Source organism: Paramisgurnus dabryanus, chromosome 22 (assembly GCF_030506205.2).
Source record: "Paramisgurnus dabryanus chromosome 22, PD_genome_1.1, whole genome shotgun sequence".
NCBI lineage: Eukaryota > Metazoa > Chordata > Actinopteri > Cypriniformes > Cobitidae > Paramisgurnus > Paramisgurnus dabryanus.
Genome location: NC_133358.1, coordinates 21027892 through 21053266, shown reverse-complemented (window position 1 = coordinate 21053266; position 25375 = coordinate 21027892). Strand labels below are relative to the sequence as shown.

Below are 25375 nucleotides of genomic sequence, written 5' to 3'. Positions count from 1 at the left end.
CACCAACATCCATCCACTTAACTTAGACTTTCTTCTTCCATTAAAGTAAATTTTTCTTATAAAGCAAAAGTAGGCATGTCTGAAAGCTATCCTTAACTTTAGTGGCGGCTTGCGACTGCTCATCCGAGGGGCGCTAATTTAAAATAAGTGTTCGGAGTTTCATGTGCGTGCTTGCGTTTTCAAAATATGTGTTTGTTGCGTCATGTGAACCATGCGCATCATGTGTTTTGTCAAAATAAAAACCGTTTGTGATAAAAGAGACGCTCACGTTCACAAAATACACGCAAGACACTACCTAAACAGTAAACTCTGATTATGCAAGTATCTGGCAAACGCGAGCGTCTCTTTTATCATAAACCCTTTAGACGCATCTGCAGCAGGCACTTATTTTGACAAGACACGTGATGCACATAGGATCACTCGACGTGCAGAACACATATTTTGAAAGAAGGAACCACACACATGACGGGCTACATACATGTTGTGATGAACTTCGCATTGGGCGACCTTGAAAAATAAGTCACCGGCCACCACTGTAGTGAGCGCATTTTGTCACTAGGTTGTCTCAGACGAAGACGTGTTTGTCCTGTGGTGGCTACCGTAGCTTCTCTATGCGTTTTAAAAGGGAGGGGTGAGCTGTGGACTAAGCCGTTGGTTGCAATTGACAATCTCACTGCTAGATGGTGCTAAAATCAACACACAATAATTTTTTCTAATAAGTTTGGTTTTAGTTAGTTGATGATATTAAATGATAATAAAAAGGGGTGTGACGACATGATTTGAGTCAAATGGGAATATGGGCGGGATCTTGGAAATGCACTACTGCGCAGTTTCTGACTCTTTTGGGAGATTTTGGCTTTATTTTTGTACAATAGGAAAAGTATATGGAAACATGTCTTCTATCTTTTTGTACAGTGTGTGGTTTGAAACACTGCAGGATTTAGCTTTAAAAAGACAGGGCGTTTTGGCCTGTGACCTCTGTCAGTGATCTGCTCATTTTAGAAAACATCTAAATGTTTTGGAGGCCGAAAGGTGTTTCATTTGTCTCTTCTGTTGTCGTTTCCCGTTGCTAAACAAAAATTAAAATGCTAATGATTCAGCCGCCTTCTCTGTTGTTTGGTTTCTGTTTGTTTATCAAATTACCGTCGCAGGCAAATGTGATGTTTCTGCAAGAATGACTTTTACAAATCTCTAATGGCTGAACTGATAAGGATAACAGAGACCCGTCGCTTGGAGCCGAAGATATTAGTCTAATTTAATTTAGTCTAGGCATATTTATAATAGTCTGAAAAGTTTGCATTATTATGTGGGGAGTGATTCATTATAACCAGCTAAGGAATTGAGTTTGCGTCCCATCTTTTGTACTTTAAATTAGTCTCTCAAATATAATCTATGGAGTTCAGGTAGGTTCTTGTTTTATGTGAATTGCATCTAGTAATTTATTATTTTACAAGCACAAGCATTCACCCACACAGTTGTGAAGGGCAAACTCCTAGAAAATAGTATGGGAGGATGTAGGATCTACTACTTGTCAAATTATGTTTTGGTTCCCCTCAGGTGTTCAGATCTAATTTCTGTGGGTCTTTGTGTCTGTTTAAGAGGTTGTCAAACTCAGGCAACTCAACCGCAGAATCAAGTAGTGAAAAAAACTTTCCTACACAACACCAAAGTTTAAAGTTAGTCCAATCGATGTTCATCTTGGCAGTGCCACCGGGCAGCTGTTTTTCTATCAATTTATATGTCTTGAAAGTTGAGTAACTATTCACTTTAAATAGGAAAAGTCACAAAGATTCTGGATTGTTTTCAATCCCTGGTTTAATCAAATATGGACAAACACAGCTGTTGAGTTTAAATGAACGTATGCTCAAGTTTGGGTAAAAAATTGACATTTTCTACGTTCATTTAAAACACGTCGTGCTTGTCCATATTTTACCCAACCATGAGTTAAAACAGCCCAGCATTTTTAGAGTGTATTTCAAATCACAGATGAAATCTACCAGAAATTGTTTTAAATATTTTACAGGCATGTATTGTTAATGGGTCCATCTCATGCACAATATAGAGCAAGAAGATAAAACCACATTTATGTCAAAAAGCAGTTTGACTTTAACTCATAAAGCGGGACATCCCCCAGATGTCTATTGAACATTTTTCTCGTTTTCCTCTATAGATAAGATGTCTCCTCTCTACATGATGTTTCATTTACTACAGGTGTGCTAAATGCTAAACAAATCTGTTTCCCTGTGTAGGTGTATTGTGGAACCTGTCATCATGTGATGCTCTCAAGATGCCTATAATCCAGGATGCTCTAGCAGTGTTGACCAACACAGTGATTATACCCCATTCTACCTGGGATGTCTCTCCACATCAGGATGACCGCAAGCTACAAATGCACACGTCTCAAGTCCTACGAAATGCAACAGGCTGCCTGAGGTGAGTAGTGGTGCACAGCAGATTAATTGCTTTTTCGGCACATTTTCGTCCCATTTATAGGTGCATATTACTAACGGGCTCATTAAATAACAAAAACAATATTGCCTCATTGACTTTAGACCAGGTTTTAGTCGGTCAATGGCGTAGTCTATTTTAGCTGCCTCAAAATTGCAACTTGCCAGCAATGCACCTGAAACACCTCGTTTTCACGCCCATGAGCTTACAAATGGGTGCAAATGCATTTCCGATTTGAACAACGTGACACTGGACGTGAAAATGATAACTGCGCTGGGGTGAAACTAGCATTGCGTTGTGCATTGTGCTGCATTGCACCTGGTGTATGAATCCTCCCTACCCAAGTCAATGTAAACCTGGCTGCAAAACCATTTTTTCAAAAATTGTGAACCTTGGGCACATTAAATCATGCCTGTTTACATATTAACACTGATTTTTATTAACAACTGTCTTATGTTGGAAAACCATAATGTGGATGGACTGATTCTAAACTGTTCTCTGTTGATATCATGGGGATTTTAAAGAGATTAAAGAAAATATCTTACCCATCTCCCCATCATTTCTGCTTAGTTTAACACTTTTTGTCAAGTCTCTGCAGTCTATCAGTGTGTGTGGTTTTACATTCATTTCATTTTTCATTCATTTATACCTGAGAAATACTTTCCCAGATGTTTATAAAACCTGAAAAATCATAGCATATGGTACCTGTGTCACTAATGAAATGATTTTTGAACAGGAATATCTCAGTCATTTGCACATTGCGCTTGTTTCTATGGCATCTGGTGGTATGACGTAAAGGACAGCACTGCTTTACTTCTGAAGTGCAATCTTCCAGCTAGGAGTACTTGATAAAGTTCATTTATAACACACAAAACAAAAATTACATTATGATTTAAAATTTAAAAAGTGAGTTCTTTAATATTTTAATTTTAAAATGTTAAAATAAAACTTATAAATCTTATGATTATTTGAAAAGGAAACACAGGCTAAAGTCTCATAATCTAAAATAAGCATAAACGTTTAATTTCACTTTAATTGTAATCTTTGACATGACCTTGCTCAGTTTATACAGTATTAAAGTGTAAATGTTCTTTACAATATGTAGGATGATTTTTTCTAAAAAAATTATTGCTGGGTTTTCACAGGTTGGGTCACAAATAATGTTTAAAAATGTTTATTATTATTATTATTATTATTATTATTATCGCCATTATTATTATTAATATTATTATTAGTAGTAGTAGTAGTAGTAGTAGTAGTAGTAATATCATTATCCTTTATTTAACCAGGAAAATTACATTGAGATATTGCCATCTCTTTCTTTTAAAGAGACCCTACAATTTTTTAAAACTCCTCTGGATGGTTTGCAAAAATTGTTTGTGGGTCTGTTTTTCACTTACATGTTGTCACTGTCAGTTTTAAAGTGTTCAATGATATCTTAAGCACATTTCTAGTTTGTGTTGAACAAAAGGGGTGCTTGAATGATATTTTTGGAGCTGCGCTGGTATACAAGACAAAGAGGTTTGAAAACAGTGCTCTGCTGGACCTCAGAAATGTTTCTTTGCTAAACGTGGTACAAGGTAAAAGGAGATTTATATTATTTTTACACTTTCCTCCTGTTCCATTTGAAATGATGGAAAAACAAGACTGACAACTACCTTCAATGCTGCGGTTTTGTTAATTCGTAACTCCGGATTGCCTGCAGGTAAAAACTGAATCATTATAAACCCGTATGACTTTGTCAGTGTGAGTAAAGATTTGCCATATCACTCCTGTCTGTGCTCTGTTAAGAGAAGCAACACAATGTGTCTGATTCATGATTTATGCAATAAAGTATTATGATGTTTACATGGAGTGCATATCTGGCATATTATGATTTATACATGGCTTCTTGTTGTGCTGAGTTGAGTTGGTTTAGGAATACAATAAGAAAGCGTTGATTCTCTTGAGCTGAATATTAGGCTTTATTCTCGTATCCATAGCAACAGTGTGGCCCTAAACTGCATTAAACTTGCTGTCGAGTGACAAACCTGCACTTTTATTTGCTTTTCCAGATTCTCTTTCAAGATTTCCTATAGGAATAAAGCTGTTTTTATACCGTACTTGGAGAAGTTTCTCAGTTGTGATCTTAGCTGACATTAATGGTATGTTTGCATCTGCTATGCGCAGTCTGTAATCTTTTGTCAAAGAGAAAGTTGTCAGCATGCTCAGATGTCCATGTTTACATACTGTATGTGTGCTTTTGAGTGTTTAGGATCAACACGAATAGGTCCCCAACCCAAATTTAACGCCATTTTTGTCATTCATCATACATGTTGTATTGCATTATATAGCTTGGCGGGAATGTTTTGTAAACCCACAAAAATCAAATTATTTTATCTGAATTCAGTATCTGAAAGATTCATAACCATCCTTTGTAGCAGAACATTCACTCTAAAAATGGTTGCGTTATTTTTGACCCATAATGGGTAAATATTGGACAGACACATGCTGGGTTGTTGTTGTGCAACCATGGGGTATAATAACCCAACAGATGGGTTAAAACAACCCAGCATTGGGTCAATTTTAACCCAGCGGTGTGTTCTGTCCAATATTTACCCATTATGGGTCAAAAATAACCCAGCCATTTTTAGAGTGTTGTAGTTTACAGACGCACAAAGTAAAACATTTATTTGCTTATTTACAATGTATTATTTGTAGTATTTTTTTGTATTATTGTTTATTTTTGAAGAAACACAGAAGAATGCTACTATAGTGAAACATGTCATTACAATTGATTAAATTATAAAATTTAAATAAATAATTGTAAAATTAAAACATCTAAATTAGTGCTGGGCAAAGATTAATTGCCAAAAAAGTGTATTTTTGCATAATTTATGTCTGTGTGTACTTTGTGTAATTATTATGTATATTTAAACACACACACACATACATATACATTTAAGAACATTTTTATATTTTTATATATAATATAGAATATATATAAAAAAAAAATAAATATAAAAATATACACATGTAATTGTTTCTTAAATACATATGAATGTGTGTGTATTTATATATACAAAATAATTACACACAACACACACCCATATGCTATGCCAAAAATGACTTTTATTTTGTATGTGATTAATCGCGAATAATCTTTGCCCAGCACTAATTAAATAAAACACTTGCTTACGCGAAATATATATTTTATTTGTTTAATCTGAATGTGAACATTATACAACAATACAATAAATAAAAAATAAGACCTAATGCAAAATGGAAAATACATTTTATGTAACCATAAAAGAAAATTACCAGATGAAGGTCCAGTAACAGGTAATATCAACATTAATGTTGTAAAATATTATTAACTTCAAAACCAAAATAAAATAAAAAAAATTAATAAATGTTTAAACATGCAATTGTGCTATAAAATGATTGAAATATTAAGTAAATAATTAAGTACATTTATTTCAAGGGGGTTCAGCTGACAAAAAAAGTTAGAAACACCCTGATTTAGTGGTCATTATACAAAATAATTTTACAAAGAGTTGTGCAGTTAGTGTTTTTACATGTACTTGCATGTAAATACCACAGTCATGTTTGCAATTTATCCAAATTTCTGGTATTTAACATTTTTATTTACATTAAAAGAGTTTATTTTTGTCCCATGGAGGCAGAAACACTCAAGCAAGCCATTGAAAATCAGTGAAGCAGTGTTTTGGAAATAAACCTCCTCCCAATGGGAATTTGACACACTGCTTCTATAAATCACTTCCACAAGCAGAAATCAAAATTTTAAAACCTGCCGGTCTCCATGGGCAAAAAAATCTATCTAATAGAAAGAGATTTTATCAGCCACAAAGCACAATCCCTTATGACATCCCAAAAAGGCATCAAAACATTGAATTTCTTGCTGTCAGACATCAGTGAATGAATGAATCATCCATTTACACAGCTAAATAGCTTTGCACACTGTTTAGATTCGCTAACTTACTGTCAGCAGACTTTTAATCGAACCCGAGCTGTTTTTCACTCAAGCCCTCTTCACAATATTTCCCTCTCATCTGTATGAGAGCTGCCCTCAACACTGTTGATTGAGAAATGTTGAGTCATGTTTCCTGTGGTGAGATCAAAGAATAAACATGCACTAGCAGTTTGAAACAGAATTTTCATTGTTCAACTTTTTCTGAGAAATTGCATTTGGTGATAGGTGTAACTGTAGGTCACTTTGTTCCTTCAGCCCTGGACATGAATAAGGGACCGTTGAGTCATAATGCTTTATCAACGTACAGTAATATGCACACATTTACAAGTTTGTAGCACTTACTTCACACAGCTGGTAGTTGTTCAGGATTTAAGCAGCTGTTAAGGTCCGTGTTGGACTGAGGGTAGGGGAAATACTGCTGCTGGTACTCCAGATGTTCAGGTGCCTTCAGGTCACCTTGCCATTTTGACTTTGTAACCGTGGTTACCAACCTACCCCTGAAGTTAGCTAACACAGGTACATCTTTCTTTCCGTCTTGGTTCACCAGAGGACTTACAGTTAATCTAAACCGACAGTCTATTAACATCTGATACTGTATGCTGCATGTGCGTGTATAATATGCATACAGTTTTTAACCTTCATAAATGTAAATACTGAAGTAGGCAGCAGGTGACATTTTTGTTTTGAATCTTAGTGTGATCAATAAGTGCTACCCCCCCCCCCCCCAAAATTTTTTTTTTTAAATAATTTGAAGGTGTAAAACAAAACGGTACTTTGCTGGCAGAATGTGCTAATAAATTATATAATGTAAACTAAAGTGCTCATTTATTGTGGAAAACACGTGTGAAAATAGTGAATAATAGTTAATGTCGTAATGATAATTATTTTGTTAACACTTTACAATATGGTTCATTAGTTATTTAATTAGTAATGTATTGACTAACATGAACACACCATGAGCACTACATTTGTTCCAGTATTTATTAATCTTTGTTAATGTTAGTTAAAGGATTAGTCCGTTTAAAAAAAAAAATCCAGATAATTTACTCACCACCATATCATCCAATATGTTGATGTCTTTCTTTGTTCGGTAGAGAAGAAATTATGTTTTTTGAGGAATACATTCCAGGATTTTTCTCATTTTAATGGACTTTAATGGAACCCAACACTTACCAGTTTTAATGCAGTATAAAATTTCAGTTTCAAAGGAATCTAAACGATCTAAAATGAGGCATAAGGGTCTTTTCTAGCAAAACAATTGTAACTTTTGACAAGAAAAATAAAAAATATGCACTTTTAAACCACAACTTCTCGTCTATCTTCGTTCTTTTGATGCACCAGCGCAACCTCATGTAATTGCGTAATGCTGTGGAAAGGTCATGTGTTACATATATGAAACGCACATTTGCAGACCATTTTAAACAATTAACTGACACAAAGACATTAATTAGTATCATTCCACATACAACAACGTCGGAATGGCCCCCTTTCTCCACACTGGGGCATAGTTTCGCATAAGTCATTTGTGACCTCTTGACGTGATGACATATTACGTGAGGTCACGCTGACGCGTCACACGACTGGAGGAAGATGAGAAGTTGTGGTTTAAAAGTGCATATTTTTTATTTTTCTTGCCAAAAAGTACAATTCTTTCGCTAGATAAGACCCTTATGCCTAGTTTGAGATTGTTTAGAGTCCTTTGAAAGTGCAGTTTTAAACTGCATTGAAAACTGTTAAGTGTTGGGGTCCATTAAAGTCCATTAAAATCAGAAAAATCCTGGAATGTTTTCCTCAAAAAACATAATTTCTTCTTAAATGAACAAAGAAAGACATCAACATTTTGGATGACATGGTGGTGAGTAAAATATCTGGATTTTTTTAAAGAAAATTAACTAATACTTTAAAGAGGCCCTTCCACATAAAACCGTTTTTACTTGTATATTTTGATATGTGTTAGGTCCATATGTGTTTGTGTTGTGTCGTGAATGTGAAAATTAACTTCCACCTCCTCTGTCAGCTCTAGCCACTGAAAAGAAATAAGCGGAGAAATTAGGTCAGTTTAAAAAGCTTATCAGTGTGACGTGGAACTGATCGAGGTCATTAATATTCATGAGCTCTTCAACTTGAGACCGCGCCCACATATTACGTGTAGTTGAGTTAGTTTTCATAACAAGTTACTGCAAGGATGGCTAAACGTTAACCGTACCATATTCGGGCCATTGTTTTTCGTCAAGAGACATCATTCCTATTAAACGAGGTAATCATACCAGTTGCTACATGTTTGGATGTTCAGAAGAACGCTGGATTTGAAGAGAGACTGTGATTAAAAAGCAATGCTCCTCTATCAATATTGGATCCGGACGTAATGGTGGCGCAGCTTATGTGAGTAAAACGCTTTAGTACTATGTGTCACTGTGGTGGCCGGTGTTTTCTCTTCCGAGGGACGCGAATTCATGCTGCACACTCTTTGAAAGGGTTTATGATAAAAGACACTCGTGTCTGTGTGAGTTATTAAATGTGATAAAAAAACACATGTGTGTGTTTGTGCATTCGTTACACACGCGTCGAAGGGTTTATGTAAAAGGGTTTGTGTGTGTGTGTGTGTGTGTGTGTGTGTGTGTGTGTGTGTGTGTGTGTGTGTGTGTGTGTGTGTGTGTGTGTGTGTGTGTGTGTGTGTGTGTGTGTGTGTGTGTGTGTGTGTGTGTGCTGCTACACGCACAACGAAAGGGTTTACGATAAAAGACACGTGTACGTTTGTGTTTGTGTGTGTGTTTTTGTGCGTGGGTTTACGATAAAAGACAGGCGTGTGTGTGTCAAAAGGGTTTATGATAAAATATGCGCGTGTAAGAAAGACACTGTGTCTTAAGACACTCACTTAACATTAAACTGATTACACATGAGATTAAATTGAAAGTTAGTTTGAACGAAAAACTGTTATCCAATCATAGCAGTGGGCGTTTACTTCCAAGTCGTCAATGCAGCCCGCCCATTAAAACGGATCACTTCTCTAACCAGCCTCAAAATCAGGGTACAAAATAGCCTATTACTTATTGCTTTTGATGTTTTTGGATGTAAAAACCATGCAAACGTCATGAGTAGACCTCAGACAACAGTCTAAAACAATAAAAACGCCAGAGGAAGGGCACCTTTAATAGAAATAAAGTTTTAATTGTTTGTTCCTGTTAGTTCACAGTGCATTAACGAACGTTAACAAGATTTTAATAGAGTATTAGTAACTGTTGAAATTAACAAATGCTTTATAAGTGCACTTCATTATTAGTTTTATGGAACAGTATTTGAAAGTTGAGAGAGACGGCAGCTTACCGCTGAGTGGGCGTGGTTTCAGCGCTCCCAGGGGACACGCCCCCACCACTTAAGAGCAGAGAATGCTGCCAATTTTTTCAAGTTATTTTATTAACTTGACGTTTTATCATTCAAATTTGGTTGGGTGGTAAATACCACATTTTTCAAACTCAGAACACATTTAATATCAGACTTTAAGCATTGGCCTGCAATATTAAGCATTTATGCCTAAGAGCAGTAACATCCTCTGTTTTATAATCTCTTGTTTACACAATCTTTCTCTTTCACAGATGCACACACACCAGTTATCCACCTATTTCTTGCTTATCTGTAGGCACAGCAGCCTGATATTTACACCAAAATGCTTTATGGACAATATCAGCCACTTTGCACTTTTGCCCTGTCAGCATTAGATCTCCCTTCCCAGCACAGAGCGGTGGATTTATTAAATCATTTCATTGTTTTGCAATACTCCATCAAAATGATGGTCTGATAAATCAAACCCCCTCCACCCCCTAATTGCCACCCTTTCTCATCCCCCTCTGATATCAGCCCAGCATGACACACCTTGAAAAGTAATGAAACTATTTCTCTTTTCCTCTTCTCGGCCTCAATGATGCATTGTCTGCATCCCTGCCAAACTCCAGTCGAAGTTGCTTTCGTCACATCCATCACTTCCCATCAGAGGTGAATCATCCCTCAGCGCTTGGTCTCAATTACAGGGCTCCCCATATTCCTCAGGATATCCTGTCTTGGCTGTAAAGGGCTTGCGTTCAATTCTCAGAAATAGATGATGGCCGAGAGGAAATGGGAGAAGGGCGTTGGGATTCGAATCCTTTTAATTGGTGCCTATGTGGATACTTGCAGGTTACAGGGAGGGAAGAGAGTAGGTGTCTATGGTTTGTGTTTACGAAGGATTACAAACCTTGGGGTCTTCTCTTTAATGTTCCTTGTGTGCTGTTAATGGGACTCATTTGACTTTTTAATAACCCAGAATGGCTGCAGGGATTGCAACGTTATTGTAATTTATTATGGATGTCAAATGATTGAAAAGACATTTGTATTAAAGGTGAAAGCTATAAGCAATATGTTGAAAATTCCCCATACTGTGGCAATATTTTTGTTTGCAGTTTCCAGAATCTAATGCTGTCAGAGACAAGTGGGATATTTTTGCCGTAGCTGTCAAGTAGTATGGATATTTTACTATTTCATAAAAATGCACTCACAGCTCCTTTCATATTTTCACTGTACACCAAAATGATTGATCTGAATCTCTGCATTCCAACTGCCTCATTATAAAACCATAAAATGACATTTCATCCTAATAAAATGACCTCTTGGTTCCAGGCAGACCAAATTTACTTTTACACATGGAATTAAAGACAGCACTATCCATTAAATAAATAATGTGTGCAGTCAATCCTTCATTGCCTGTAGAGATTTTGTTTTTGCCTGTAAAGTTTTAAATCCCTCTAGCTATTCAAAAAGCAAACTTTTCAAACTTCTACACCTTTCTCCTCCTCGCTGGGTAAAAAATTACCTTAAACAGTTTTGTTTCTTGTCTGCGGTTACAAGAATCCATCATCAATAATTCATAAAGTTTGTGCCAATTTGTTTTTAGTGACAGGGGCGTGTGTGCATGCAGTAGAATGGTTCACTCTGTGCGTTTATAAATGAATGTAACCTATCAAAATGATCTAACTAGATGTTTACCTGAACATTAGCAACATAAGTAATTTTAAATGGGCAAATGTGAAGAACTCATATGCAAAAGCCGCTAAAAACCACCCTGTCAAAAATAATGATATTGACCGCTCTTGACACGTATTTTACGTTCATCTAAAACTTTCAATTCAGATTCGCTTATTCCCAGCCTCAAGGCATTCGGAAATATTGGTTTGCTGGCAGAATACGTTAAGACGCCATGTCGATTTTTCAAAATCAAAGTCCTCTAAGTCCAGGGGCCTCATTTATCAAGCGTGCGTACGAACAGAAGTGTGCGTAAAGTGTGCGTAGGAACAGTTTTACGCAAAGTGTGGAATTTATCAAATTGTACTTATACGTAGAAATGTGTGTAAATATACGCACACCTCGGAGTATGCGTACGCAGAGCATCTAGTGGTAGAATAGCGATACTACACAGGACCGTCCATCCCCAGTGTTAAAAGAACACTTTGTCTATTTATTATCCACCCCCAGGTGTTAAAAATGATTACTGTTAATAAAGTTACTGCAAATCAGTATTGAAGTTAATTAATGAAATAAGTGCCTAACCCTATATAAGAAAGCTCCGTCAAATGCTTGACACAGTGGCTTATCTTGCATTATTGGAAGACTTGGCAAATCATCCATTCCGCCGGGAGCGCGTTTTCAGAGATCGCGCCGATGATGCTGGTTATGCGGCTGTCCAAGGAAAGTTCTGTCATTGTCTGTCCTCCTACAGATTTCACGTCGGTGTGCTGTGACGCGGTTTTTTTTTTTTTTTTTGGCTGATAATTTAATGCCAAACCACTTTTTTATTTCTAGAAGTGTTCTCATACCCAACGGAATTAAACTCACTGGTATGTTCCCATGCAGATTTGTTTTCTTTTGTTAGTCATTCCTCCCGTACTAAGTGAACCAAACAGATGTGTTTTTAACCTCATCCACCAGTAACTCAATTTCGGTGTCTGTAAAGTTCCTCTTTTTCGCTCTCTTTGTCATTATTGCGATGAGGGAAAAAGCACAACCACGTGACTTATAACGGGAGGTGTTGTCACCATATATGGTTCATTGGAGGCGTTTCGAAATGCAAATGACCATGAACGTGCACGAGCATGGTGCTTAAGAACAAGTGGGATTTATCATCAAGGATTACTTACTGATGTGCGTACGAACCCGGTGCGCACGTTTGATAAATCCCGATTTTTTTGTACTTAGACACATTCTAAATTTCATTCGTAGGTACAAATATAGAACATTTTCTACGCACTGTTGATAAATGAGGCCCCAGGAAAGATGAATTGAAAGAATGACAGCGTGGATACTTGGGATTTCATTTGTCGAGCTGCAAAACTTTTTTATCCAGTTAAAGTAGGTCTGCAGAATATATTGATCTCATTTTTGAGCATTTTACTTTTATTCAAAAAGGACAGTAAAGCATAAGAGGAGATAGATAGAGTGGGATTGGGAAACATTTAAACTTGGTTCTCTTGTGAGTACCTGGTTCATTTTGAATTCTTACTTTCATCCTTTGCAATGTTTCTAGTTGCAGCTTTAGTGATTTTGCAACTTAGAAGTGGAGGAGGGTTTTGCTAAAAGCTTGCATGCACGTAGAGGGTTTTGCAGTGAAAGAAAGTCAAATTTGTTAAGACCCATGAAATTATTAAAGTGACATTTGTGAAAACAAGGCATTTCGATTACTGATTAATATGATCAAATGTCATAATTGCATTGCCATAAACGTGAAATTACTGAACCTTAACATAAGAGCCTGATAAAAAATGCTCAAGAAAACGTCTCAGACGCACTTAAAGGGTTTTTGCATCTGAACTCTTCATATAGATTTTGTTTGGACATATAAATTTGTTTCAGACTGTTCTATGACAGAGAAAACATTAAAGGAAAACACCACCGTTTTTCAATATTTTACTATGTTCTTACCTCAACTCAATGTGTTAGCATGTAGCCTAGCCACATTCATTCCTCAGGATCCAAACAGGTATGAATTTAGAAGCCACCAAACATTTCCATGTTTTCCTGATTTAAAGACTGTTACATGAGTAGTTACACGAGTAAGTATGGTGGCACAAAATAAAACGTGGCGATTTTTCAGCGTATTAAAATGAGAACTATATTGTATGGCGGAAGAGCACTTAGTTTGCAGCACTTCAACCTCGGCACGTTTCTAGTTTGGGTAGTCCTACCCCCAATTTCCACCGACTGCGGAAAGGCTGCGGATCTGCTGCGGAACGGTGGTGGAGTCAATCGGTTTCTATTCAAGGCTATGTGTGTTTTCCACTGACTGCGTTCCGAATCCGTCACAGCTCCGGACATCCGCAGCCCTCCGGCACAAATACGCAGAGCTTCAATTTTGGCCGGATCCCGGACAGCTGCGCAGGGCGGAGCCATGACTTTATCGCATGATCATACCTGAATTTGCGAGATGTCATGTTGTGATCTGGGTTGGTCCAGCAAAACGTCATAATTTAACGTCATAATGGGCTGAGACAGAACTAGATATCGCGCGATCATCTTTGCGAGACCTCATGGGTCCTCGTCCGTTCAGCACGCAGCCGCTCTGCAACAAATATGGACCTGGTGGGTATTGGCGGACGCAGCAGAGCCGATCTGCAGCCGCTCCGCAGTTGGTGGAAATACGGCGTTAGTTTCCTGGTTTTGAATAGTAATGCCTTATCATTTATGTCTTCCACATACTGTTTTATTGCATAAAAGGAAGACATGCTTTGGGAGCTCTGGGTTCTTCTCAGTCTGCCATGCATTAGCATAACCTTTGATTAGCAGTTTTCCCATATGGCCCTTGTGGTGCTTGGATGTTTAATTTCCACACAAAGGGCTGCAATGAAGCCTCACTAAAGTGAGAGCGGCATGGATTCATGCAGGAAAACCGAGAAATTTGCTTTAGCATGGCTGTATAAAGTGCTCTACCTCATATTTAATTTATTTGTTACTGTATGTTGAGGAGCATTTGAACACTGTTTAATTTTATTTTTCATGTGTGTTTTTTAAACAATGTTTTGTTATATTGTCAATATACTCTAATTAATTTAATGTAATTTTAGCATGTAAGGAATAATAATGACGGGCCATTGAATTATTCGAAAATAATGCATACGCAAAGCAGAGTTAATTGTAATAGGTATAAAGAATAAATACAATTCCCTATACCCAAATCTATAACAATTGCACATTAGCACTTTTTTACAGTATGCAGTTGATCGTACCAGCAAAGGTGGTAAAAAAGATCAATGTGTGTGTTTACAGGTCCATTAATAACTTCCCAGTGTGCAATACGCAAACAACAATAAAACGAAATAATGGATATCAATAGAATCACATACCCTGAGCCACCCAGCCAAAGAGAGAGAGACCATAGCTATTATAGTATTTCACAGCATGGAAAGGAAAATACAGCAGACCTTATTAGATATTATCTTGGTTTGCCAATTACAACATATAATGGTTATAATTTGTGGAATGAAGATTGATTTTCTAATATTTTCAAGGTTCCAATAAAGTCAGAATCCTCTTATTTTGCACATGACTAAGTCCTCAAGGCACCTGTTGAATTAAAATAATAGTTATTGTATGTCATTTATATGAAAGATGGCTGACTTTAATGTTTTTGTGGGCTTCATCTCATCCTATGGCTTTTTAATGAGAACTCATCACATGCAACGAAGAACAAAGTACAAATCGCACGCAATGCTTTCAGGCATACAGTAAGTAAATCCAAAAGTACAGTCATAAAGGAGCTAAACATACATTATAGGTTGGGTATTGTCTCTAATGCCCTTTTCAGGTATCATTATATGCAATGATGCCATTTTCTATTATTATTTCCAGCCTTATATATTTTAATAAATGATACATTGAAATTGCTTCCGGTTTTGCTGTGTACGGAAATTAAGATCATGTGTGGTAATGTATCCTGTTTCCCATTACAATTCATATGAGTGATATTTTTATTATGGGGGTCTGTTTTCCTGATGGCATCTCTGAAGACATATGTGCAATGTTTTGCAGTCCAACACACAAGGGAGTTTTTAACTGCAATATAATGTGATGTGGTACAGAATACAGTGTTAAATAGAAAGGATTTAATGTTCATGTGTGTTAAATGGATGTGTGAATGATGCCTTTTTCAAGGCCTTTACTTTGGAGTGAATATTGTGTCACGTGAACGCTACTGTGTGAAAACATTTATTCAGTATGTACTGTTGGTAGAATAGATTAATTATCTACATGGATTAGCAAATAATATAAATATTTATGTATTTTCTTTTGTAATTTCATAATGAGTAAATTTGGTGATCATTAATTTACAGTAGCTGCCTGTTGCAGTTGGTCAGGGACTATTTTTTTCAGCGGAAGAAAGGCTTTTAGTGATTTACTTCATGACACACTGAGCATTGATAGATATTTTTGCTTAAATATTTGTATTTTGCGGTAACCGAATAGTAAAAGCTACTGTATAACGTACTCGAGGCTAATGCTGTATTGCGAATAAGTCACAGCTAAGGAGTTGCAAGGGTTAACAACACCCTTCAGCTTTGACTTAATCCACGATACAGCACAGTCTCTCATATCTTATGGCTTACTAATATGTTTCATTTATTCAATAATCAGATGCCTCAATAGACTGTGTGATTGAAATGATGCCAAAACCCGTCTGTTTTCTCTCTGTAAGCCTGTCTCGCATAAACACAGTCAAAATGTTCTTTTTTTCCCCTGAAGACTCAAACGTTCAGATACAAATATGTGTCAAAGGTGGGAGATTTAGAGCGATTTGTATGAATGACACACACTTATTAGCATTTTTTGCGACCGTGATACAAGGAAAATCGTCCCGGAGTGGATCTGCGCCCCCACGGCAAGCATAAGAATGAATCTTTCTGATTTGACGTATTCATCACTGACCTGTGCCTCCTTCTCTTTTTTTCTCTCTCCCTTTAGGAATGTAAGTTCGGCAGGGGAGGAAGCTCGGAGGCGAATGAGAGAATGTGACGGCCTGACCGACACGTTGCTTTTTGTCATCCAGACGTCACTCGGAAGCAGTGAGATTGATAGCAAGGTACGATTTTGTCTGCCTCCCTCTCGTGATTTCCCTCCTTAAGCTATAAAAGCAGTCTGTTGTAAAACTTTATATGTGAATGTGAGTGTACCAGGGCATGTAACGCTCTATAACAAATAAACAGCTTCGTGCTTGGCTGCTCTCTGAAGGTTGCAAAAGCTCGCTTTTCTAAATGGCATTCTTTAATCTTGATTTAACTGCCAGCCCTTCGTCAAGCTGATCCACTAATAGCAGTTTGGAGAGGATGGGGGATGCATTCGTCCTAATGAGAATTGAAGAGTAAAGTGTAGATTCTGAAGCATGACTTGGTTTTATCCCTCTGGTCATTTTAAGAGTTGTGATACTTTCAGTTTGCACACAACTCTTGCTGCCTGATAAGGACTTTTGCATCTCCTCTTTTGTTGGTTGAGCATCACTTTTTAACCTTTTTTTTAGCCTGTGCTGTGTTTCAAAACACAAAGCAGTCTCTGAACACATAAATCTAGTGTGATGGTGGCTTTAAATGTCCTGTCCCTTTCCCTAAGTTATTAGGACTTATCAATCATGAGCTGTCAATTTAATGTGTTAATGTACTGTAGTGTGATCAATTATAAATATGTGATATGACACAATTTAAAAATGATTGCTGAAGTTCCCTGACCCATGCATTCATTTTGTAATGAGACAATTCATGCAAAAGCAATTGAGTTAAAAGCAATTCATGCTTAAGATTCCAGCTTCATGTGTATGCAAATCTGCAGTCAGCATGGCTCACACTCAACGAGAGTTGACAGCAATGCCAATTTTTAAGGATTCATACCAGAATAGAGTCAGGTTTTAATAACATATAATATGTTATATGTATACACTAAAAAAAATGGAAAATATGTAACCTAGCTGTCACTGGGGCTGTACCCTTTTAAAACGAGTTCATATTAGTACCATATCAGAGGTACATATTTGAACCAAAGAGAGCTCATTGGCACCTCAAAGATAAGCCATATCATGCGGTCAGCATATGTCTTCAATTGTTTCCAATGGAAGTGCCGCACCTTTATAAAAAAAAGCAAGCAGCGGGCGGGTTTTATCCACGCTGAGCACCGCATTCTACGCTTTTTTTCATACTGAGAGTTGAAAAAATTTCAAAAAAAGAGGCTCAAGGAACCTTCAAGATTTAAACACAAAGTAACTTCTACAAAGTATTAAATAAAGTGTGTTCAATACTTATTCCCTGTGTCATTTCACTTTATTTATTATGATTCAACTTGTATACTTAAATGTTCTGATTTCTTTGTATGAATTCAGTATTTGGCTTGATGGCTACATCTGGTGGAAATTTTGTGTCAATAGCCCACTTAGAAATCCCCTTAGTGATAAAAATGCTGATGTGTCAAATACTTATTTCCCCCGCTGTATATAGTTAGACTGTGGACAGATGACATAGGTTAGGCAAAAGCATGGTTAAATGCATCCCTATATAAAAGCACCACTTGGATGAAGATAAGAACGCATGGGTGGGCGACAGATGACATATGCATTGGAGCATTTCAGGGTTAAGAACACAGCATGAGGTTCAGGCACACAACAACAGTAAAGCATCTCTGGTGGACTTTGACCCAGGGTTTGCATGCTGTCCACGCCAATGTGCCCATTTGTCCCCATTATTTCCTGTAAATGTACCATTAGCCAATGGCTATTCTTTTCTTTTTCCCTGCAATTTGATCTCCTTTTAGCACACAAAGCCTTTCTTTCACCCATCTCAGCACTTAAATGCATTACAAAGGCTCAAAAAGCAAAAGCAACCATTTCACCTAGAACACGGGGGTTGTAAAGGCCAATCACCTTAATCATTCCCATTTCTTTATGGCCGGTGATTTGCCGTCAGATGTTTTCAGCAGGTGTTGGCCCAGCAGAGCTATAATTGCTAAAAGCTTGCTGCCCATGGCCAGTGGACAAATTCTGTCCTAATGCACAGTTAACCTGTGGTTGGTCAACCTGTTAACTTAGACACTTACAGTGGAGACCTTCCAAATTACTGCCAGTAAAAGAGATGATGTTGCCAGATGCAAAATTCGTCCTATCGCAACACTTCCACACACAAAGAACTGTTTTCCCCCAAACGGCATGGAGAAATCAAGGTCGAGCGCGCCTGGCACAGGGAACGTGGCCTTGTAAGTCAATATGTTTTTGTACAACTGAAATGCCGGTGTGTAATTCGCCAAGCGTTTCTCTGATTACAGTCATTATTCTTGTTTGTGCAGGGCATGGTCTTTCTCGTTCCATAATGGGTAAAAAAAGAAAAACATGGAGATTGAGGAAAACGCTCATTTTTCATCATCGTTTTGCAAGCATTTATTTTCTATTTTCTGCTGTCAAGCATTGTGCCTCCTCTGCTGTGTCTCCTTGTAAATACCCTGTTAAATGGAGTGTGAGCCGATGGATTTGGCTGGTCATTTTTCCCCATCTGCAGCGCTATATCCTTTAATCACATTTAAATGGTAGACCGTGTCAGATATATAATTAAAGACTTTTATATACTTAGTGCCAGCGCAGGCCACTTTTATCCAGCAGCCAGCACTCTTGAGAAAGATGGAGATATGCGAGACATATGAAAGACGTTGAGGAAAATATGGGTGAGAGAGCGAGAGTGTGTTAAACACTGCAGGACGTAACCTTGTCTTGTTTGACCGGCTGTGGACATAATGGATACTTTTGCTTTTGAGCACTTAATACAGCTGATGTAATCTAGTGATCTAGTTAAAATATAGATTTTTTGTTACTCAAGATTAATATTCAAAACAACTAAGTAAATCATTTGACAGCACAAGAAATGAAGGTGGCATGTGTAAAAAGAAAATGAATGTGTGACCTCCTGTCTCAAAACCAGCATGAGTTGGATGGATGAAGTTTGGCCCCTGTGGCCAGATGGGCTCTATCAAGAGTTCAGTGGTGCTTTACTAATACCTGCCCATTATCTTTCTCTTTCATTGTCAGACCATAGAAAACTGTGTATGCATCTTGAGGAACCTCTCATATCGGCTAGCAGCTGAAACGTCTCAGGGACAGCAGATGGGGACAGAAGAGCTGGACGGTCTCCTGTGCAGCGATGGTGGTGGAAAGGACGGCGAGACCTCAGGCTGCTGGGGGAAGAAGAAAAAGAAGAAGAAGTCCCAGGATCAGGTGGGACATCCACAGCAGCAGGTTAAGGCATCTGGTAGTTGAAGTGTGACCCAGACGTACTGATAATGAGGTGTTTCACACAGTTTCTGTTGTTTATCTGCGAAGAGAGCAACACCAGTTAATAATCTTTTTTTTACACTTTGTTCTTTTGGTATACATTGCTTTAGGCTGCTGTTTTGTTGATATTGTTATAACAGAATTATAATGCAAACAAAACAATGACTTTAAAAATATCTGTGTTTACAAAGCATCTCGACACCTGGGTGTCTGCAGTTTTTAAAAGGATAGTTCACACAAAAAAGAAAATAATTTCATTAATGACTCGACCTTATGTCGTTCCAAACTTGTAAGACCTCCATTCATCTTCGGAACACAGTTTAAGATGTTTTAGATTTTGTTTGAGAGCTTGTTGACCCTTCATTGAAAATCTAAGTACGGTATACTGTCCATGTCCAGAAAGGTAATAAAAACATCATCAAAGTAGTCCATGTGACATCAGTTTGAATTTGTTAAAGCATCGAAAAAAAATGTTGGTCTAAAAATAAAGAAAATTACGACTTTATTCAGCATTGTCTTCTTTTCTCTATTGTGAAGCGCAAAACTAAAGTCATGTGACTGCAGTGACGCGGCTGACGTGTTATCCTCAGACATTTTTTTTTCAAACTTACAGCTTGTGTCTCCCTCAGACTGTAAATGAAGCCCATGCGCACAAAAAAAACAGCTGTGGCGCACCAGATAACACGTCAGCTGCGTCATACTTCATCCTCGTCACTGCAGTCACGTGACTTTAGTCTCGCGCATGCGCTTCACAAGAGACACGGAAAGAGAAGACAATGCTGAATAAAGTCGTAATTTTTCATGGACAGGTGTGAACAGGGCTTGTTTTGACCATTAATGTCATCTGTACATGAAAAACAAAGAAAAACTTTTTCGTTTTTGGTACATTGTTGGCATGTAAATATACTCCTTATATAAGTGAAGGACTTATTCATTCACGATCAATTGCAAATTGCGCTGCAGTATCTTCTGGTATGAAACGCCCACTTGTGAAGAACAGATGAAATCTGAAAACAGATCAATTTGAAGATTGAACAAACCTTTTGATCTGAACAGATGCCGGAGAGATAATTCATAACAAAAAGCCTTTTCACTTCTGAAAAAGAACCTTGCGTTCATTAGACGTTTCATATAACATATTAACAACGTAATTAGCATATTAGACTTCCTTTCACACCCCTCGTCGCCCAAGTTGTTTCGCTGAGTTCTCCAAACAACATATTTACACTTGCCGTCCTTTTATCAATTAATTCCCATGCAAAAGCAACTCTCACCACCTACACGAAGTCGCACCGCCAGACAGAGAGCGAGCGAGCGTTTCCCCAGTGACATCTTCTATGGCTGATAAATCGGCGTGTTTGTGGGCGTCAGACTGAAGGGGGGAAAACAACCTTTTTACAGGCGGCTCCTCCACGGCAGAGGAAACTCCTCATTAATCTCACACAGGAAAAGTCAGAGCAAGAGCGTGGAGATGGTGGAGCTGTTGCGTAACTCGACTCCCTCTGGAGATGTCCTGATCCAGGAGAACCATAAAGCTAATAGCTGATGATATACTGTAGCCGCCGATAACTGAATAATCCTTTTCAGCTTTGATGGTAAATGAATTAAACCTGCATTGCTGTGAGAGAGATGTCCGTAATGACACGCTCTTGTTGCTACGCCTGCAATCCCTAGCAAAGAAGTGTTAAAATTTTAAAGCTGCCTGATTCAAATAATACATCAAAGCTATTGCTCTGTTGAGGGTATGACAGCATAGGCTCTTTTATTAAACAGTTCAGGGATGCGTTTCTCATTTGAACATCCAATAGTGTACTTCATTCCCATTCATCATCACAAACCTTGTACTTAAACTGATAGAACTGCTTTAGTATTCGGTCAAATTAGTTAATTCTGATTCGGTCCAATCTGAGAGCAGATGTTATTGAAAGGCCGATTACAGACGTACATTTTGTTGCGCAGATATTGCTCTTTCATAACTCAGGAGATTTAATGGAGTTCTTAGTTTTGTGATTCTCACGAAATCCAGACTTAGAAGGTGTCCAGCATCAGATTTTTTTTTAAAAGCCCTTAAAGCCAATTTTTTTGCACATATAAGATTAAGGTCTGAACTTACTATAACCATTATTTTTAGAGGATTTAAAAAATATTTCCTATAGAATTATAAAAAAATTATCATTACCGCAACATGATATTACATTAAATATATGCATTTACAAACTCATGTTTCGGTAATGAGAACTAAAAAGTTGTCTAGGTACTATGACAAACAAAATTTCAACTTTTATCTGGAGAGAAAAAAATAAGAACTGCTTACCTGGTAGCCATCTTGAGTGTCACAGTCAATTATGTCCCTTCCAACTTTTGTTAGTTCCTTGATGATTGAAAAGTGTTGCGGAAGATGACAAAATGTTTGTAAAATGTAAATGTTTATATTATAACATGCACTAAAGCTTTTTATTTTTTAGGTTTTTTAATTATAAATATTTCCATGTCAAAGAACCCAAATCCAGTCATGGACACATTGCGGTAATGAAAATTTTCCCCTTAAATGTGGAAAAAACAACAAATTGGTTTGTATCAAGTCATTTGAAATCATGTGCAAAATAGTACATGAAGAGATGTTTGTAACTGTATGCTTCTTATTTTGATACTCTTACTTTACATTTACTTTTTTTTATCAAAATGTTTCATGACACCTCATAAGTCTATTTCGCGAGAATCACCCAGTTGTCTTTCAGTTAAGTATCAACTTAAAGGGACACTCCATTTTTTTTAATATGCTCATTTTCCAGCTCCCCTAGAGTTAAACATTTGATTTTACTGTTTTGGAATCCATTCAGCCGATCTACGGGTCTGGGGGTACCAAGTTTTGCATAAGTTAGCACAATCCATTGAATCAAATTAGACCATTAGCATCACGCTCAAAAATAATCAAAGAGTTTTGATATTTTTCCTATTTAAAACTTGACTCTTCTGTAGTTATAATATGTCATTACCATGTACAGAGTCCTTATTATTCATCTATGCCTATGCAAAGCAGTTTTAAATTCTACGGCACCTTTAAGTTTCAGCTTGCTCTTTACTTAATCTTGGTGACATTTAAGATAAATAATTGAGATGTTAAATATCTCATCTGTGTTTTTTATATGAAAGAACAGAGAGAGAGAGAGAGAGAGAGAGAGAGAGAGAGAGAGAGAGAGAGAGTTGTCTATCTCTAACTGTAGGGCTGTTCAGAGGGCTCTTTCTCCACGTTACCTAAGGTGCCCTCTCTTATCATGTGCCGGACTTTTTCCTCAACCGAGACGCTTTGAAAGAGGACACCTGGGCCTCCGGGCAACAGAAGGCTAATGTACTCTGTTAAATCATTTATCACTAAGTGGCAGCGAGGTAGCATAGGAAACCAGAGCAAACCGAAGCTCAGGCAGGGTAGGGCAGCAGCGTTTAGTGTAGCTAATTGACTGAAAGAGGTGAGCGTGTAAACCAGAGCTATTTCAACCCATCAAGCACTGATACCCCTCTCTGTGTTTACTTTGAGAAATAGAGCACTGAATGCTGACAAGAAAATGTCAGAACATTTTCAGATACCGTTTATGCTTTGATATTCAGAGACCATTTTCTGGATGGTAGCTTTCTTAAGGTAAATATTGTAACACCATTTGTACAAATTCGAGTCAATGCCAAAAATGTGCAGACTTGAAACTCAAATCACTTCATTTTTATATATGTTTGAATTGTACAGTAAGTGGCGATTACAATGTTCTGGTTGAATGCAAGGACATTAATCTGTGGTTGCTAAGGTATTCTCGGTGGTCGCTAAGGTATTCTACATAGATGCTTACAGGATTCAAGTCTCTTTTCTTAGTCCTTAGCTGTGGCTCTGGGCTTTCCAGTCTATAGGTTTATTTTGTTAAAAATAATTTTGGGATACATTTCATCAGTCCACGCATTCCCTAAACATCAAACCCATGGCATTCTTAGCACTATTATCTACCTGTTGCTACAGGAATGTGGCGATGCTTGCCCTGAAAATTCTTTGTATTTGTATTCGACAACAAATATGTGACAAATGTTTGTATATGATGTTTGAAAACAGTGAAAATGCTGTGAAACCAAACAATCTCTCCCGTATATTAAGAGTTAGAAGGAGCGGCAGCCTCATGGGTATTCCTCCACCCTCCAGCAGCTGACTGAACAACAGATCTGCTCCTCAAAGCAAGCGATAGAGAGGAAGATAAAAACAGACTCATTAATAATGGAGTGAGTGAAAGGAGTGAGGCAAAGTGCCAGAGCTAGTTTTACATGCTTAGGTATTTCACGAGTTACTCTGACTTAAAGTAGGTCAGCCTGTAAGACCACTACTATTTAAACTAGCGCTGAACATCAGCGTGCAGCTCGCCGTCACTGCTCAGTTCTGGTTTTATTCAGGCAGATATTAATAATTTTTAATTCCTCTCTCTTCTAGTGGGATGGTGTTGGCCCACTCCCGGATACCGCCGAGCCCCCCAAGGGAGTTCAGATGTTGTGGCATCCCTCAATAGTCAAGCCTTACCTCACCCTCCTGTCTGAGTGCTCCAACCCGGACACACTGGAGGGGGCTGCCGGGGCTTTGCAGAACCTGGCCGCAGGAAGTTGGAAGGTGAGTTTTACGCTGTGGCATCTCTGTTGTGGAGATATTTCAATACTGAAAAATACAATAAAAATGGACTTGGTGATGAATAACAGCATAGTAACTGCAGGCAAGCATCACTCACGTTGGAAAAGAAATAAATGGTTAATTTGTTCATATTTAGTGAAGAAAGTGTTCACTGCTGTCAGGACAGAGGAGGGTGTGTATTTATTAAACAGAGTGAGAAGAAATGGTGTAAAATAACTTTTTTTTCTGACCTGAATCCACTCGCTTGCCTCAGATGTTTTAACCAATACCAATCTCCCTCTTGGCCTTGCTTTTTCTCGCTTTGTTTTCACCTCCTTTTCACCATCTGTCAGTGACAAAAGCTTGTTTTACTTCTGTTGCTCCAGAGTCCTAATCCGTCTGGCGCTCTCGGCGAGATCAATACTCTCAGATAGATACAGATGCGATGGGATGTGATTGGTTTTGAAGTCCCATAACAGGCTTAAACCGCTTTCAGGAAGTTAAATTAATGTTGGGACCCTACGACCTCACACCACACCTACAGAGCATCACTTTGTTTGTTTCTTGGAGCACATTTACACCTGGGATTAAGATCGTTTGGATCACAAGTGGACGAGAGAGACGCATGTCCGGTCACATTAGGGCTGGGTATTGGCAAGGGCCTCACGATACATGGATCATGATACAGGGTATCATGATACGATACAATACATTGCATGTTGCGATACATTGCAATGCTTTTTCTTTTTTTTATCAAAAATGTTTAAAAAATAGAGCTGATTTTTTTTTTACTTTTTTAATGCCAAAGTGCTTCCACTGCAGGTGTTTTTAAATTTTCTTCTATTTTTTCACTCCCGCTAACTTCTGAGACGTTGGCCCGATATAACAGACAACTGGACAGCGACAACTACAGCAGCAGAGGAGGAGGACGTTTGACGCACACAAAGGGATTATTAATGTTGTTCAAAATATCGATAGTAGAGACTGAAATATCAATACACTATCATGG

At 37.7% G+C, this 25375-nt stretch overlaps 1 protein-coding gene across 3 annotated transcripts in view; it reads left to right on the top strand.

Moving 5' to 3' along the window:
• Nucleotides 1-25375, top strand: part of ctnnd2a (catenin (cadherin-associated protein), delta 2a) — a 310244-nt gene that overhangs the window by 239221 nt on the left and 45648 nt on the right. For all 3 annotated transcript variants that reach the window (XM_065258246.2, XM_065258245.2, XM_065258247.1), the window contains 4 exons: nt 2250-2433; nt 16400-16517; nt 19491-19676; nt 24196-24369. In XM_065258246.2, the coding sequence (XP_065114318.1) occupies nt 2250-2433; nt 16400-16517; nt 19491-19676; nt 24196-24369 (662 nt within the window). The remainder of the gene's footprint in view (nt 1-2249; nt 2434-16399; nt 16518-19490; nt 19677-24195; nt 24370-25375) is intronic.